The sequence below is a fragment of the Paralichthys olivaceus genome, chromosome 19 (assembly GCF_024713975.1).
Source record: "Paralichthys olivaceus isolate ysfri-2021 chromosome 19, ASM2471397v2, whole genome shotgun sequence".
NCBI classification, from domain to species: Eukaryota; Metazoa; Chordata; class Actinopteri; order Pleuronectiformes; family Paralichthyidae; genus Paralichthys; species Paralichthys olivaceus.
The window spans coordinates 3,140,873-3,156,350 of NC_091111.1; the positions used below are offsets into that span (position 1 = coordinate 3,140,873).

Genomic DNA, 15,478 nt, shown 5'->3' on the forward strand with positions numbered 1-15,478 from the left:
ATTCAGCTCTTCATCAAAACAGAAGACCACTTTAGACCACTATTCTTTTCCTCATTCTAGGTGGATATCATGCGACCCTGGCAACAAGTGCTTGAAAGCGTAGACTACATAGTTGCCATGGTAATAAGACGCGGCCTAATGTCACTGGATGTTGGCATCCAGGACACAGAGTTCCTGCTGCAGACGTGGGGCCTGTTCTGCAACTGGCTGAATGAGAAAGAGCTGCAAAAAACCGGGGGAACGGTCGACTCAGAAGCTCTGAACAAGCTGGAGGTCATCATCCTCCTCCTGCAGAAACTCAACACCAAACTCAAAGTGTTCACTGGTAATGACCAAGTACTGTTGGATAACTGGATACTGCCCGATAACATGGAAAAAGGGATACAATAATGAGTGTTTTTCCTCCAGACATGTCCAAGCTGCAGATGGACTTCACGCTGCTGAAGGAACGTCTGGCCCAGCTGGAGGATGGCTGGACTAATGGGGGCTTTGAGTGGTTGGACGGTATGCTTGTCCAGGCCCTGCAGGCTGGGGATTGGCTGCTCATGGACAATGTTAACTTCTGCAGGTGAGGAACGTCAGGTTGTCTATATATAAATATACATACATTGCTGAAGTCTTCTCTTGACATCTTGTACCTCATCTTGGCTTATTAAAGAAGCTGTCACATGAATATCCATCAGGGAGAACTAGGCTTTTAACTACAGTTAAACAGATTTTTTCTTTGCTTGTGAGCTACAGCCATCATGTAAGTGTTTTACATACCTACTGGCTCACCTGTCAATCAAATGCATACACTCAGAAGGGAAGCTAAAGGAGAATTGTTGATGTATCCACAAATACCAGTTTTTACAGTTTGCAAATCATTGTGATCATTATTTACTGTGAAAGGGGATGATTGGATCAGTTGAACTTCAGGAAATCAATAGTCAAGTCTGAAAAGTGTCAGTGGCCTAAATAAGAGCCATTTGAGTCAATTGTGTGTGTTCTGTCCTTAGTGCTTCTGTCCTGGATCGCCTCAACGCTCTGCTGGAGCCTGGTGGATCCCTCACCATCAACGAACGCGGCGTCATAGATGGGAAGACGCCCCAAATCACCCCGCATCCCAACTTCAGGTAGTACAAAAAATGAAAGCTAGTTGACTTCCTGTTGAAGTCATTGAATAAGTTGATGCTCATGTGACGTGTGGGGTGTGCAGGTTGTTCCTGACCATGGACCCTGTGCACGGGGAGCTCTCCAGAGCCATGAGGAACAGAGGGGTGGAGGTCTACATCCCAGGGGAACATGAGGGCATCTGCTGGGACTCACTGGACCTGAAGACCCTGCTTCACACTGCCGGGGTGTCCGGGGACTGTGTGTGCGATCTGCTGATTGAAATCCATAAAAGCATCAAATCTGCCATCTGGGGTTGGTACTGAATAATGACAACAAATGACTGAACTGTCTGTCATAGTTTAAAATAAAACTGCAACGTCTATCTTTCAGATTCTCCTGCCTCATCAGTGGCCTCTCTCCTGCATGCTGGCACCCTGCTGTCCTGTCAGCTGCACAGAGGTGTGGATATACCCAGCGCCCTGCAGCACGCCTGTAGAGAGGCTTACTCCCTGTGCCAGCGCACCACTGCCAACCAAAAGGTATCACTGCCTCATATTCAATGCATTACCCTCTATAATATTTCTCCTGTCTCACTTTCATCAGTCATATGGGGTAACATCTGTCACATCTGCATCCCTCATCTGTGATGTCCACCACAGATCTATTTTGTTTTCTATATTCACACTTAGGAGTCTGTATTTTTTGCATTCTGCAGTCTAATGCAACATTCCTGCTATAAACTTTATTGTGTTTATCATTTCAACTGGAGTATATCTTTGCAGGATGAAGTTTCTTTCAATTTTCAAGTCAAATGTTCCATTCTATGTTAAATTTCTATGTGTTTTACTTTGTAAATCGAATGAGAACGTTCATGAATAAACATTACTGCTTACGTTTCCTTCTAGCAAGCCCAGCAGGTGATCGAGCAGCACTTGGCCATCCTTGACACGGAGGACTGGGGCAGCGGGCTGCTGTGTGCCGGGGTTTGGCCTGACGGCTTCCCCTCCGCTCTCCTCTCCACGGAGGATTCCTGCTTCTCCGCCGTTCTCCGAGACGGACAGGTGCTGTCATTCTGCCTGAACACGCTCAGCCTGCAGGGCAAACGGTGAGGATGTAAACAGCAAACACTTGAGTCTGCAGTGGATAAAGTACAACACAAGCAGGGATTCAGTCCAGAAACAGCTTAGTGTAAAATGATGCTGGGGACTGTTTGTGGTATACATTTTTTAAGGTATTGGTGAGACAATGAATTATGATGTAAGAGGTCCAGTTGGAGTTTTAAATCAAATTAATACATTTAAACACTGCAGAGTGTTTTATAATACTCACTTGGAATGTTTGATTTGATCTTTTTGTAACAACTGTGAGATTAACAGTATAAATACATTATTCGTGAAAAGGAATCCACCAGGAATATGCTCTTGATTGTATTTGATAGTACAAATCAGTGCCAGGGTCACCGATATTTACAGATGGAACTATTTGTAATGATGATGTCAGTTGTTGTGCAGTGGAAAATATCAAAATGAGAAAAAGATAAAGAGCTGGAACCTGAACAAGTTTGAGGTGTCAGTTTAATTGTAAATACTAAAAGAAGTTATGGTGTAAGTGTAATTTCTAAAAGGGAAGATCCTACCTATGAAAAAGGCATGAAGTATTTTACTGTGTGCACAGGAATCTACCACTGAGCCTGAGTGACCTGCAGAGGGCGTTGCAGAGCAGTGGTGTCCATGAAAGCCTGGTGTTCTCTGAAGGTGTGGTGGATCTGGAGGAAGGAGACGCTCTGAGGCTGATACCTACAGCAGTGAGACTGGTCACAGAGAGAGCCTCTCACGGGGACTGGATCCTCCGCAGCAGCTGGCTCTCACATCTGGGAAAGAGCTACAAATACGCTCCTGGTTTGTGACACTGCATCCCAAAAATTTACACTCAGGCTTTATATTCATTACAAAGTTTTCATGCACAATGACAATATATTTTCCTTTCAAGAATCCAAGTGACATGTGTTTGTTAAACTGCAGTGTGAGAAAAAGGCATCATAGACCAAAGGGTCTTCAGTACAGAGGGATCTATTGTGTGACACTGCCCAAAAGAAAACTTGGATAGTTGAGATTGTACAGCATTAAACTTGGACACTAAAACTATGATGCTGTTGACTCTTCCAGATTCAGCGCTGGTCCAGGTGGAGGCAGGGAACAGGGCTCTGAAAGCTGTGTTTGCATGCAAACTTGCTGCTAAGGGCAAGTCACTCACGGAGTTGCTGCAGCCTCACAGCACAGGTACAGTCTCTGCTCATGGTCTTGTTCTTTCGTTATCGTTTTTTGGAAAGATATCTGAAGAAGCCTAACACTAGCAGATGAAGCACTGTTATTTGGCTGTCTCACTTGTGTGTAAATGTAAGATGATTAAGGGGTTAGTTTGAAAGGTTCTGAGGATTAGTTCAGTATTTAGAACAAGGAAGTTTGTAATCATTTTATCAGAGCTCACAAAGTATTTTCCCTTCAACATTCCTGCTATTAGAAACCAGGTTTAGATTCACGTGATTGTCGGTCATCTATAAAAATGCACTAACCAAGCAAAAACAATTTTAGTAGAACGTAGTCACTTACCACTGAGTAAAATGAATGATCTTTGGATGAACAACGGTTACAAGATGTTAAGAATTGCAGCCTTTGTCTCTCACCAAGTTAATAATCATTGTGTGTGATGTTGCAGATGAATACCGGATTCTGGTGGACATGCGCTGGAACAAACAATATCTGGACATTTTAGCCAACAAATGTAACTTTGAGGATGAGGAAAGATATATGGAGTTTTTGGAGGCACTGAACACAGTTGCTAACAGGTAAACACACGACTTTAAATAGTTTTCCATTTAAAGGAATCTAACTCAGGCATGTTGCACATAGTAAACAGACAAGGGATAGCACATCTCAATACAAGATACATTAAGAATTACAAATACATTATTGTTATTAAAATGTTATTCTGTTCGAGTCTAGAATGGTTGATCATTTCCAAAAAAGTTGTTAAAGGGATTAAAAAAGTGTGATGTATCTTTACACAAGTATAATTACGTGTGATGCATTATGTAGAAAACAGCTGCTGGACACGTTCAAGTTTGATTTGTATGTTTGTGTCTTAGGATCGTTCTGATGATGGACAGAGAGGAGAGGTCTGTCATCTGCACCTGTGCTATCAACCTGTGTGCGCAGAACTGTGCCCTGAGGATCGCCACAGCCTTCAGTAAAGGTGAGCTACTGTAACCGATCAAAGCAAAATCCAAACATCCACCCACTGAGCTACAGAGGAGCATCGGGGAATTTCATGTGTCTGTATCTTTCCCTCCCCTCACAGGAACTGTTGATATCGGTCACCTGCCTCATCCGGTGCTGATGCACCTCCAGACGTTCTTCGACCTGTGGAACTCATTCACACTGCAGGCTGTGCTGAGTGGACAGAACTACATCTCTGACCACATCACGTTTGAGGTGAGGACTGTTGCTTTATCAGTCACTTTACACCCAGGATTTTCTTTTCCTGGGTTAACTTAACGAAGATATTATTTTACTGCTCTGCAACTCCTGCTGGTGCTTCTACTACACCAGCTCCGGTCACTGCTGCAAATACTGCCAATACCACCATTATTTCTATCTGTTGTCACCACTACTGATCCTCTTACTGCCACTGCTACCAAAATGGCCAATAATATTGTAAGTTTTAGTACGTAAAAAAATGTGTATGTCTGCTACAGCTGCTTGTATTGCTACCTGTAATACTGTATACTACATCTTTTACTCCTACTCTTATAGTATAATATAATTACAAATGTTTGCATCTAGCTGTGTTTGAAAATACTTAGAACAGGCTGCTCATTAAAGGGAGAGTGGAATAAAGTGCAATGAGTTAAGTTAAGAATCTACAAAAAAATCAATCTGCAAGCCCTCCGAGGTTACACAGGGGAAACACTGAATGAGATGGTCACGTCACCCCTGCTCGTCTGCCTGTGTTGTGTTTTAGATCATGCAGTTGCTGCAGTGGCTCGATCGTTTCTGGGATGTGTGCAGCACGCTGCCGGCCGACTCTCAGGGCATCTCTGTGCTGTCTCTGCACTGGCAGTGGGTGCAGAAACACCTCATCCTCCGGCTGCCGCAGCTGCTGCTGGGAGACACCGACACCACATTAGAGTAAATATTTATCTTCACACTACTCAAATTTTTAAGTTCCACAATTTTTAATTCCATTTTTTCTGTTTATATTTACTGTAAATACTAACATTGGAGAGATAATAGGGTATTGCAGTTGTACCTATTACAGTATTTTGATTTCACACATTACCAATGCATTACAGCTGTGTTACTGGAACTTTATTTCACACTGTCTTTACAACTAAAACTTATGACTGTGCTGTGTCCAGAGGTCACCAGGAGCTGCAGGTGGTCTCCGCTGCCATCCAGACTGTTCTGTCCACCCCGGTGTCTGTGGCCACAGCACTGAAAGGCATCCAGAAAACTCTGGGGAAAGCTCTGCCATTCAAGGTGAGGAAGACCAATGTCTAATATCCAACTACAAGGAAGAAAGTAAAGCTAGATTATCTGTGTTTATGTGTATTTATGTATCTGTTTACTTCATAAACCGTATCATCTTCTTCAGCTGGAGTCAGTGGGTAAGTGTGCGTCTCTGCTGCGGCTCCTGAGTAAAGCTTTAGATGTGAGTGATCTGAGGCTGGATGGCATCACTGGGCCTTGGAGACACGATCTGCTCCGACTTCAGGGTGCTGCGCTCAAACTGGACATTAAAGAGAGTCTGCTGGAAGCCTGGGGCCTTGTTCTGCTGGCAAACAACCAGCTGGATCCTCAGAAGTCTGGTGAGCTTGTGTTACAGAAAGATCTTTCTACCCCCGAGAAAAGTAGTCAGTTGTTTCAGCATGAAATATCTCTACAGCTGCTCTACCCTCTTTACTTTACAATAATAAAAGTTTTATTTCCATAGCTGTTTTCTAAAAAAGTTAGAAAGTACTTTACAAAATACATTCGGAGGAAAAAAACTCAGAGCAAAACCATACAAAAAAGAGTGAGAAAACAAGATTCAGATTGCATTTATTGATTCAATAAGAGAACATTTTAAAAGCAAACATCCATAAAAACTAGTTAAAATTCAAAAAATATTTAAAGGCTTTACTATAATTATGTTTTTAGCAATTATTTTAAAAAACTAGTGTTAAAACTAGTTAAATATCTGTCATATATTTAAACAATGATTTCAAAACTCATGTAATGTAAACTTGTGTAAATGTAAACAAATCTTTCCTTGTACAGTTGAAGGACAGTACAGAGGTTGAACCAAAAATACTCTTGGCAATAAAAATATTAAAATAGGAAAGAAATATTGATTATGTTGCATGATTCTTCTCACACTCGCACATTTTTGTTTCAGATGCTAATGGAGCACCAAACTTTTAGCTCTGATTTTTAATATCAAGTTGTATTTGGTTATTTAACTGAAAAAAATCCTTGACATGTTTCCATCACACCAGGAGTGTTGGAGAGGTTGTTGTCCAGTGTCGAGCAGCAGCAGTCTCAGATGACCTCCAGGGGTCTCTTAGAGTTCCGCTCCATCTCTGAGGAGGAGGACGCAGTGGTCGGAGTCCAGTTGGCCAGAAAGGAGCTGCAGCAGCTCAGCCGCAGAGCCCAGCTCTGGCCCCTGATGGAAGAACTGGCTGTGCTCAACCAGCTGCGACTCAGCACTGACCTGCTGCACCTGGCTCTATCTCCTGGGTAAAAATCTTCCTCCCACCTAACAACCCAACATTTATGGAGACGGACAGTTGGCAGTTTCATTAACTCTTGCTGTTGATTCTGCAGTGATCAGGAGGCAGAAGACAACATACGGCGGGAACTCTCCAGGCATCTTCGTTACTGCCTCCAGTCCACACCGATGAATGTCAGTCAGCTGCAGCCCCTCTGGTTCCTGCTCAGCAGTGACAGGGTCAGTGGAATAAGCATTTTTGAAACAGATTCTTGAAACGAACCTGGGATCCTATCATTAAATAAACACAAAATGCCTGAAAACACGCAAAAAATATGAAACTCTCGTTTGGACCTGCAAACTTAATCAACAGTGCTAATGATTTGTTTCCCCTCCAGCCCGCTGAGGAGCTGCAGTTTGTGTGGTGTGACCTCTTGTCAGAGGCTCTGGCTGCCTTGTGGACCAGCTACGTGACCTCCGACCCAGACCGCTGGTTGAAATGGGACCCACTTAATCCTGAGACCCAGCCAGCTCCAAAGCTGCCCCATGGAGCAGATAATATGGTAGTGGTCTTTTAACAGTGAATTCTAACAGGGGTGTTCAGTCCGCTGCTGTTTCTCAGAGGGAACAGATTTTCCAGCTGGTGGTGATACATTTTACTGAAGACTGTCCATGTTGTTTTTAGGGTCCAGCCTTGTTAAGTAAAGCAGTGTGGTCGCATTGCATGCTGGGAGTGCTCATGAGCAGTGAGACCAGAGATCGTTGGGAGCCGTCGGCAGCCGTCCTGCTCTCCCTCTCCCATGTCACCCTGGGGGAGTGGAAGGAGAGGATCCAGCAGCTGCAGGATGTGTCTGCAGTGTTGTGGGACAACATGGCCATCCCTGCACTCGCTGAGTTCAGGTAGATCAGAAGAAATGTATATTCCTAGTCCTGTCAGTTCTCTTAAAAAACGTTTTTTAATCACCACCACATCTGTTCAGGGGCACAGACTTCAGACTGCAGGGCGTGGTCCTGCGTCGGCAGCTTCAGAGCATGGCAGACCTGCTGCCTCCCAGTCTGCAGGAGGGCTACATGGAGAGCTGCGAGAGCCTGGTGGAGGATGCTGACCCTCTGATAGCTGCCCAGGAGATCCAAACAGTCTTCAGAGACTTCCTTCCCCCAAATCTGCTCCCCGACAGCCTGGTGGAGTCCTGCATCACCTGCCTGCAGCAGTACGTCCAAAGCAAAGTCCAAGGCTCCAACTCCCTGGCCCGCTCTGGAGTGTTCTGGGTCAACATGGGCCTGTTGCAGATTAAAGTGTGGACACCACAAACCATCTTTGATCCAGCTGTGAAGAGGGCCTACAAACTCAACTACGCTCAGCAAGAGGTCAGCAGCCGACTGGTTTTAGTGCTTATTATCCCGTTGTCTGTAAAAACTACCGTTTATTGCCTTTGACTCCCTTTGAGCCATGAGTATTATTATTTACGTGTGATTCATTTGATCATAATCCACTACCTTGATCAACATGGCATTAGCTGATACAGTATAATTTAATTTGACAGCAGAATCTCAAATATACTGTGATATTCAAAGAAATGTGATGAATAAAAAGTCTCTTGTGTGTTCTGACGCATACTGGATTTGATGCAAATCTTTGAAATACTTTTACCTTTTTATACTGGAAATGGTGGTTAGTGGTAGATAATTAGTGGTCAATCCTGGAAATACTTTAAACTGATGCTTCCATCGTTTTCTTGCAGCTGGCTCTGCTGCAGGAGGAGTGGAGAGGTCGTAGTCTGTCATCTCAGCTGATGACTGGAGCAGAGCTGGAGGAGAGCAGCACCACTGATGGCTTCCAGCATCCTCGGATCAGGTCAGAGCCAGCCCCACATCCTCACCCTGTGAACTTCAATATGTAGTGATTCTAAATTGTACAGTTCTTGAGAAACAGATATCTTTTAAGAACCACTTACTCTACACTTACTGACCTGTGGTTGTTGTCAGTGTCATAGAGGCTATAAGGGGATAACCTATTTATTTCTATCTTCTATCTAAGCACAAATGAGAACCATTAAGAATCAACAAAAAATCTGCATCAAAATCAATCAGCAGTAATTTGTACGTATACATCATATACGTTTCATTACAATGGCAGATATGACAACTGACTTAAACTGGATATATAAGGTTTTGTTGTTTTCTATGTTTCTATGTTAATGTTCATTGGTAAGTTTATTGGAAACTTAATAAACATTCCGCTGCATGAGATTTAAATTAATGAAGATACCTGGATGAAATTATATAACGTGAAATGTCACCTATGTGATTGTGGTGTGGTGTGTGTGCCGGGCCGCCCCCCCCTTCTAATTAATAAATCCCCTACTGGTTGCAGGTACTTGTGGATCCGTATGCAGCAGGTGAAGGAGCAGATAGCTGAGCTCTCCAGGAAACAGGCCTGTCGCCCTCATGAGCCTCAGTATGGTCGACTCTTCCAGGAGCTCCAGCACTACCTCTGCAGCATCGGCCAGGCATCCAGAGTCGAGGACCTGCTGTCTCACCTGCTCAAGGCCCTGCAGGGCTCCTCCAAATCCAGGTCGTTTGTTCAGAGTCTGCTGAAGGAGGAGGCTGTGTGGCAGAACTCCCAGCAGCGATTCTCCCAGAGGCTGCCCGAGGAATACCCCCTGTACCCTGACGTGGTCGGGCCAGTGCGGACCGGCATCCTCCAGCTCCGGCACGGCATGAGGCTGGTGGCCTCCCAGTTGGCTGCCTCGCTCACGCCTGTGCCAGGTCTGCACAAGCTGGTGTCCTGCCTGCTGGCCTTCCCCTCCCTGTCCTCCAGTCTTCCATCTTACCTGGCCCGGGCAGACTTCCTCTGCTCCACGACTTGTATGGACGTACTGCGCTGCCTGGTGAAGCTCCTGCCCCAACAGGACCCTGAGCATGTGGTCCCCAAGTCCTCCACGCTGCTTCTGAATGCTCTGCTGCTCGTGCATTGCCATACCCTGTCCACAGGAGAGTTCAGCTCCGAGGCACACAGCCTCTTCAGACACATCTGTCAGGTCAGAGCCTTGAGTTTTGTGTCGAACATCTGTCTCCCTTATTTCTCACTGTTTTACCTGTTTGCAATGTAGTTATAATAAATGTCATATGTTACCATTTTTATAGAATCTAAATAAGTTTATATTCTGCACGTTTTTTTGTGTGAAATATTTGTCATCGTCATTCCGAGCTGGACAGATACTCCTTATGCTGCTGTGCTGACTAACATGATGCTATTCAGGCCGTGGTGAACGAGTGGGACGAGCAGGAGAGACTGAAGAGAGAGAGAGAGCAGCTGGAGGCCAGTCTGTACCGCAACCGCTCTCGACTGCACGGCTCAGGACTGACTGAGGAGGAGCAGGAGGAGAGGGACTTCAGACGCCAGTTCCCACAGTTCAACAAGGTATTGACAGAACTGCTCACACCTGTCCTGACTCAGTATGTGTGGAGATCAGCCAATGGCTGTCGTTTGTGCGGAGGGTATACGTTTTCGTATGTACGTCTGTATTGTCCATCTCATTCTCGTGAGCATGATATCTCATATCTCATTCTTCAAAATCACAAATATTCACTTGGAATCAAGGATGAACTGATTAGATTTCGGTGGTCAAAGGTCTCAGTGACCTTACAAAGCACACTTTTGACTTGTGAAGGTGATATCTCTGAAACATTTGGCACAAACACAAAATGTTTCACTTTGTGATACAATGGCTCATCTGGAGTGCAAAGCTCGGGCTTAACTCACTCGTGAGAGAAAAGTGAGCATCAAAACACGGCATGCTCATTCTTTGTGTCCACGCTCTTCATCAGGATTTTGCAGACATCATATCCCAGCCAAGCCTGGAGGCTCCAGCGGACTCCGAGATTGAGGAGGAGAAAGACCAGGAGGAGTCAATGGAGAGCGGCTCCCTGTCTCGGCCTGCCATGAACATGGTGGTCCAGCTTCACCAGCAGCTGTGTCTGGGATACGCCCGATCACTGTGGTATCAGGGCACAGTAACAGCCAATCGCAGCAAAGAATCCATCAAAGCTCTGGTCTCCTCCTACCAGATCGCTGCCCCTTTGATGTCACGCTTCTATCATCTGATTGGTCAGTATCTTTGTTTGCTAGCAGTACAGCAGAAATGCAGTCATGTAAATGGAAAACTGGTTCATGGCTTCCCCTGGTTCCCTCAGATGCTGAACTGGACCAGCAGTTGACAGGAAGTGAGCTGCTGCTCTCTGCCCTCCTCCAGAACACGGTGCAGGGTTCAGGGGGTCCTGATGGTCTGTGTGTCACCTCAGGCGGACCCTATGACTTTTATCAGCAGCCCAACATGAGCGAGGCCTGCCACTGTCTCCCTGTTCTCGAGCAGCTGAGTGTGGCAGTGAAGCAGAGACTGGACGACTGGCCCGAACACCCGGCGCTCGTACAGGTCAGTTCGCGTTTTACATGCAGGTTCACACGTGTGAGCGAGAAGGGATTCAATTCTTGATGTGCATGTGTTGGTTTGTTAATTTCGAATACATCTGACTGCACAAGGTCACTATTGTTTTACAGCAGTATTGTTTTTACAAGATTTTTGCATTGATTTAAAAAAAATGCACTGATCTGTCAGACAACTGGAAAACTAAAATTGACATTTTAAATATTTAGTCTATATTTTTAAATTATTTGTTTCTAAAAAACGTTTTTTTTCTTCAATATTTGAATACCATATGAACCTAAAAGTTTGATTGACATTTGATCTGGAGTAATTTGCTCTCATCTCTTTTAGTTAATGCTGCAGTGTCTTTAGAATCTGTAGAAAATATAACAGAACAGAATTCACTGGTGGGAAAAACTGTATTAGTGTCCACGTCTGCTAACTGACCATTTTAATTTAACTTTACATAGAGAGAAGTGGTAAAAAAAGCCATGGGATCTACAGTTACACCGTAAAAGTGACTGTAAATGCTAGAATTGACCATTTCTGTTGTCTGTACTTAACCTTGTGCTTTACATACAACTGTGATTGTCATACAGATTCTTTCGATGAGTTAGTAAACTTTGGGCTGTAAAAAGTAATCCTGTGCTTGTGTGTGTTGTTTTTCAGCTCACTGTGGTGGTGGAGAGGATCATGGCTTTCAGTCTGGCCAGTCCACTCGCCAAGTTCCTCAACGGTCTGGAGATTCTGCTCAGTAAAGCGCAGGTGAGCTCGGTCCGCAAGATGCCTCACAGGACATGCATTTTAACGTTAATGCACTTTAGAGTTGCAGGTAGTGTTGATACATTTAGAAATGATGTCAGTGGTAATTTTAATTGCCAACATGTAGACAACTAAAAATCTGCGAGTTACAGCTTCTGAGATGTTAGTCTGTTATTCAGAGGAGAGCTCTGTGCTTCTTGTCGTCACCTCTGTTCTCTGCTGCTGTCCTCAGGACTGGGAGAATAACGCCAGCCGCTCAGTCTCTCTGAGGAAAGAACTGGAACCAGTCACCCAGCTCATTATCCAGTGGCGCAAATTGGAGCTCAAGTGAGTCACAGAAGGATTCAATCCTGACAGTTTACTATGTTATTGTAGAGAGAGATTCAAACTGCTTGTTTATAATGTAAATGTGTCCTGTCATTTTTGTTTGGTAGTTGTTGGTCGAGCAGTCTGGACAACGCAATGAAGCGGCACACTGAGAAATCAATCAAGCACTGGTTCTCTATATACCAGCTAGTAGAGAGGTATCTGGAGGAACAGAGGAACGAGGCCAATACAGGTACTTACTTAATTTCTACAAATTTTATATTACATTTTTTTTTTAATATAGTTGATAAAGCAATTAACTTTCCACATGATATGCATTCAAGTTTAAAAAATATATTGAATGTCCTTGCAGTAGGAATAATAGTAATCAGTTCACAACTATAAACAGTCCTGGTCAAGAGTGTACAAGAAAAAGATTTAACTGACCGTTCAGAATACCAACCCTGCCTCTTGCCACTCTCTTCTCAGATGAGGAGGTGGAGCGCCTCTCCTTGTCCTCGGTGTCCTCCACTCTCCAGGCCTTCATGGAGGGCTCCACCCTGGGAGAGTTCCACACCCGTCTGACCATGCTGCTCAGCTTCCACTGCCACCTCCTTCTGGTCCCCAACCATCCTGGACAAGGTCAGCCATCATTACTCTGTCCTACACGAGACTTATACCATACAAGTCCGACTTAATACAGTATTCATATGTCCCACATACGAGTTATCAATCACCATGATCAATCCTCCCCTCTACATGGACGGTGAAACAAAATCCAAAGTTTCTTTCGATTAACTGATCACTGCATCATGACAGGGACCCTCATCTTTAATTTAAGTGGAGACCGAGTGCATATGTCATAATTTTATGATGTTTTTTAAATTATCAGATCAAAATATATATTCAAAAAATATCTGAGAGTAACAGTCCTGCTCAGAGTCGATGTTGAATTTCCTCAAATAGTGACTGGGGCTGTTATTCACCTGAACTGCAGAGTGTAACAGATGTGTACTTTGTATAAGAGAAAGGATTTGATGAGTGTAATTTATCATATTTTAGTATAAAGCTTTATTTTGATCCGCTCCTTTTGCCCTGTAAAATATTTTGTATCCGTTACTACAAACTCCTCACTTTCTCTAACCTTTTCAAATTAAAAGCTCTCTGTAGTTTCAGTAGATACAAAATACCTTTCATTTCTTAACAGAGCTTTTGTTGTGAAATGTTAGTAGATAAACCTTATGCAACAACAGCCAACGGGTTTAAAGCAAAGCAGCGCAGATGTTCACATACACCCTCAGTGACTGAAGTATTACTTAAGATGAATAATCCAGAAGAGCAAAGTGTTGTAAATGGCGTGTTAACTGCTTCCTGTTTCACAGAGTCTTTGGCCAGTCTGCTGTGGAACCTGCATAAATACTACGGTCAGTTCTCTGACTGCATCCAGACCAAAGTCAGTCAACTCAGGCAGCCCATCGAGAAGGAGCTCAAGGTACATAAATGTTTATTAGTGTCCTCGTTCATGACCTACTGGTTATTTGACACCTTGTCCCTGCACGTCAGATTAATGCCTTTTTAAATATATCTTTGAATATATGGATATTAAGAAGTTCCACTGTCATTGTTGCTTTCAGGACTTTGTCAAGATCTCCAAGTGGAACGATGTCAGCTTCTGGTCCATCAAAGTGTCAGTGGATAAGACACACCGGTGAGATATAACAAAGATATTATCTGGATATAATCTGATTTACTTTCATACTTTCAAAATTCAAAATTAGTTCAAGGTTTTATGAACATATTTAGTCTTTGGATCCTCTTTGGAACATCCCACCTCTAGTGGGCGCTGGAACAGTAATATTTTCTTTAAATGTCCTGTAACTGACCGCACATTATTTTCTAAATAATAATATGACATTGTCTCAGATCAGGTCAGTCAACATCCAACAGTCCACTTTTTATCTGCAAAACTGACATTTTGTTGAATATTTAAACTTCCACTTGCCCACTGATGTATTTCACTTCCCAGTCTAGTTTAAAGTGAAGGGATTAAGTTAATTATGTCCCAGGTTTAATCCCAGAGTTAAACTTCTCTGTAAGGCTCTTTTCTCTCCATCCATTGACGTCCATTGCTGTTGACACTACAAGTTGGACGTCTGCTTCATCAACACAGGCTGTTACATTCTGCTCATATTGTTTCCCGCAGGACCCTCTTCAAGTTTGTCAAGAAGTTTGAGGCGGCTCTGAGTGGTCCAAGTGTTCCTGCTCTGGTGGAACAGGGAAGCAGCGCAAACTTAGACAGTGTAGACACCAACCCTGAGGAGACACCCATCCATCGAGTTCACAAGGCTCTGAAGAGCAACCTGCCTGGGAAGGGCAGAGATCTGCAGGTACAAGTCTCAACAGGACACAGAGTTGTTTATCTCACTATCACAAATTAAAAAGCCACTGTTTTTATTTCATATTATTTTGTTTTGAATAAAAGACCAGAGATAAATTGTGTATTTCAGGATGAGGAGCCAGAGGAAGGAGTGGAAGCTTCATCTCTACAGGGACGTCTGCCTGTTCTTACCAGGAAGATGAAGAAAATATGTAACCAGTATGTGAAGAAAAACCCAGTACCTGAGCTGTCTGAAGACCTGGACACCTTCACAGGTAGAAACACACTCAGAAACAATAAACGTTTCACGTCAAAAAGAGGGGAATACAAGTGACTAGTCCTGCTGCTGAAAGGATGAAGACTTTGGATTGTAAAAGGATTTAATGGAGTTTTTGACCACTGGAGTTGCTGTGGAACATTGTTTTGATGAGCACGTCTCAGCAGTCTTGATATTTTGTGCGCATATGTAGGAGAACGCAATGCACCAGGTAAACTGAATTGTAAGAGAACATAGTGTATGGGGACGGATATGTGTTCAAGATGTTGGAAATAAATGTAGACATGACTGTGATTACAAGACAGCTCCGCATGGTGCTCTCATGAATTTGTTGGTACAAGGTTTAGAGTGCAGCACAGGTTCGTGTTTGCCAACCTGCAAAACTCCATTACCCACTATTATATCCAAGTCAAATCTAGACCAGCTAACATATGACCAGCGACCTGACCCATCATCCATAATTAAACATGGATTAAACTCATATCT

General features: G+C 43.7%; 1 protein-coding gene across 1 annotated transcript in view; it reads left to right on the top strand.

Moving 5' to 3' along the window:
* mdn1 (midasin AAA ATPase 1) overlaps positions 1-15,478 on the top strand; it is a 53,914-nt gene that overhangs the window by 24,586 nt on the left and 13,850 nt on the right. Inside the window, exons 43-74 of the mRNA XM_069514626.1 lie at positions 61-325; positions 409-568; positions 999-1,115; positions 1,199-1,407; positions 1,486-1,634; positions 2,001-2,200; positions 2,770-2,993; positions 3,261-3,374; positions 3,811-3,940; positions 4,241-4,347; positions 4,453-4,586; positions 5,116-5,282; positions 5,513-5,633; positions 5,749-5,962; positions 6,632-6,872; positions 6,960-7,083; positions 7,242-7,406; positions 7,529-7,743; positions 7,824-8,211; positions 8,586-8,698; positions 9,218-9,884; positions 10,106-10,267; positions 10,675-10,954; positions 11,041-11,279; positions 11,940-12,035; positions 12,265-12,359; positions 12,467-12,591; positions 12,828-12,980; positions 13,721-13,830; positions 13,973-14,046; positions 14,542-14,725; positions 14,846-14,990. Coding sequence (XP_069370727.1) covers positions 61-325; positions 409-568; positions 999-1,115; positions 1,199-1,407; positions 1,486-1,634; positions 2,001-2,200; positions 2,770-2,993; positions 3,261-3,374; positions 3,811-3,940; positions 4,241-4,347; positions 4,453-4,586; positions 5,116-5,282; positions 5,513-5,633; positions 5,749-5,962; positions 6,632-6,872; positions 6,960-7,083; positions 7,242-7,406; positions 7,529-7,743; positions 7,824-8,211; positions 8,586-8,698; positions 9,218-9,884; positions 10,106-10,267; positions 10,675-10,954; positions 11,041-11,279; positions 11,940-12,035; positions 12,265-12,359; positions 12,467-12,591; positions 12,828-12,980; positions 13,721-13,830; positions 13,973-14,046; positions 14,542-14,725; positions 14,846-14,990 — 5,887 coding nt within the window. The remainder of the gene's footprint in view (positions 1-60; positions 326-408; positions 569-998; positions 1,116-1,198; positions 1,408-1,485; positions 1,635-2,000; positions 2,201-2,769; positions 2,994-3,260; positions 3,375-3,810; positions 3,941-4,240; positions 4,348-4,452; positions 4,587-5,115; positions 5,283-5,512; positions 5,634-5,748; positions 5,963-6,631; positions 6,873-6,959; positions 7,084-7,241; positions 7,407-7,528; positions 7,744-7,823; positions 8,212-8,585; positions 8,699-9,217; positions 9,885-10,105; positions 10,268-10,674; positions 10,955-11,040; positions 11,280-11,939; positions 12,036-12,264; positions 12,360-12,466; positions 12,592-12,827; positions 12,981-13,720; positions 13,831-13,972; positions 14,047-14,541; positions 14,726-14,845; positions 14,991-15,478) is intronic.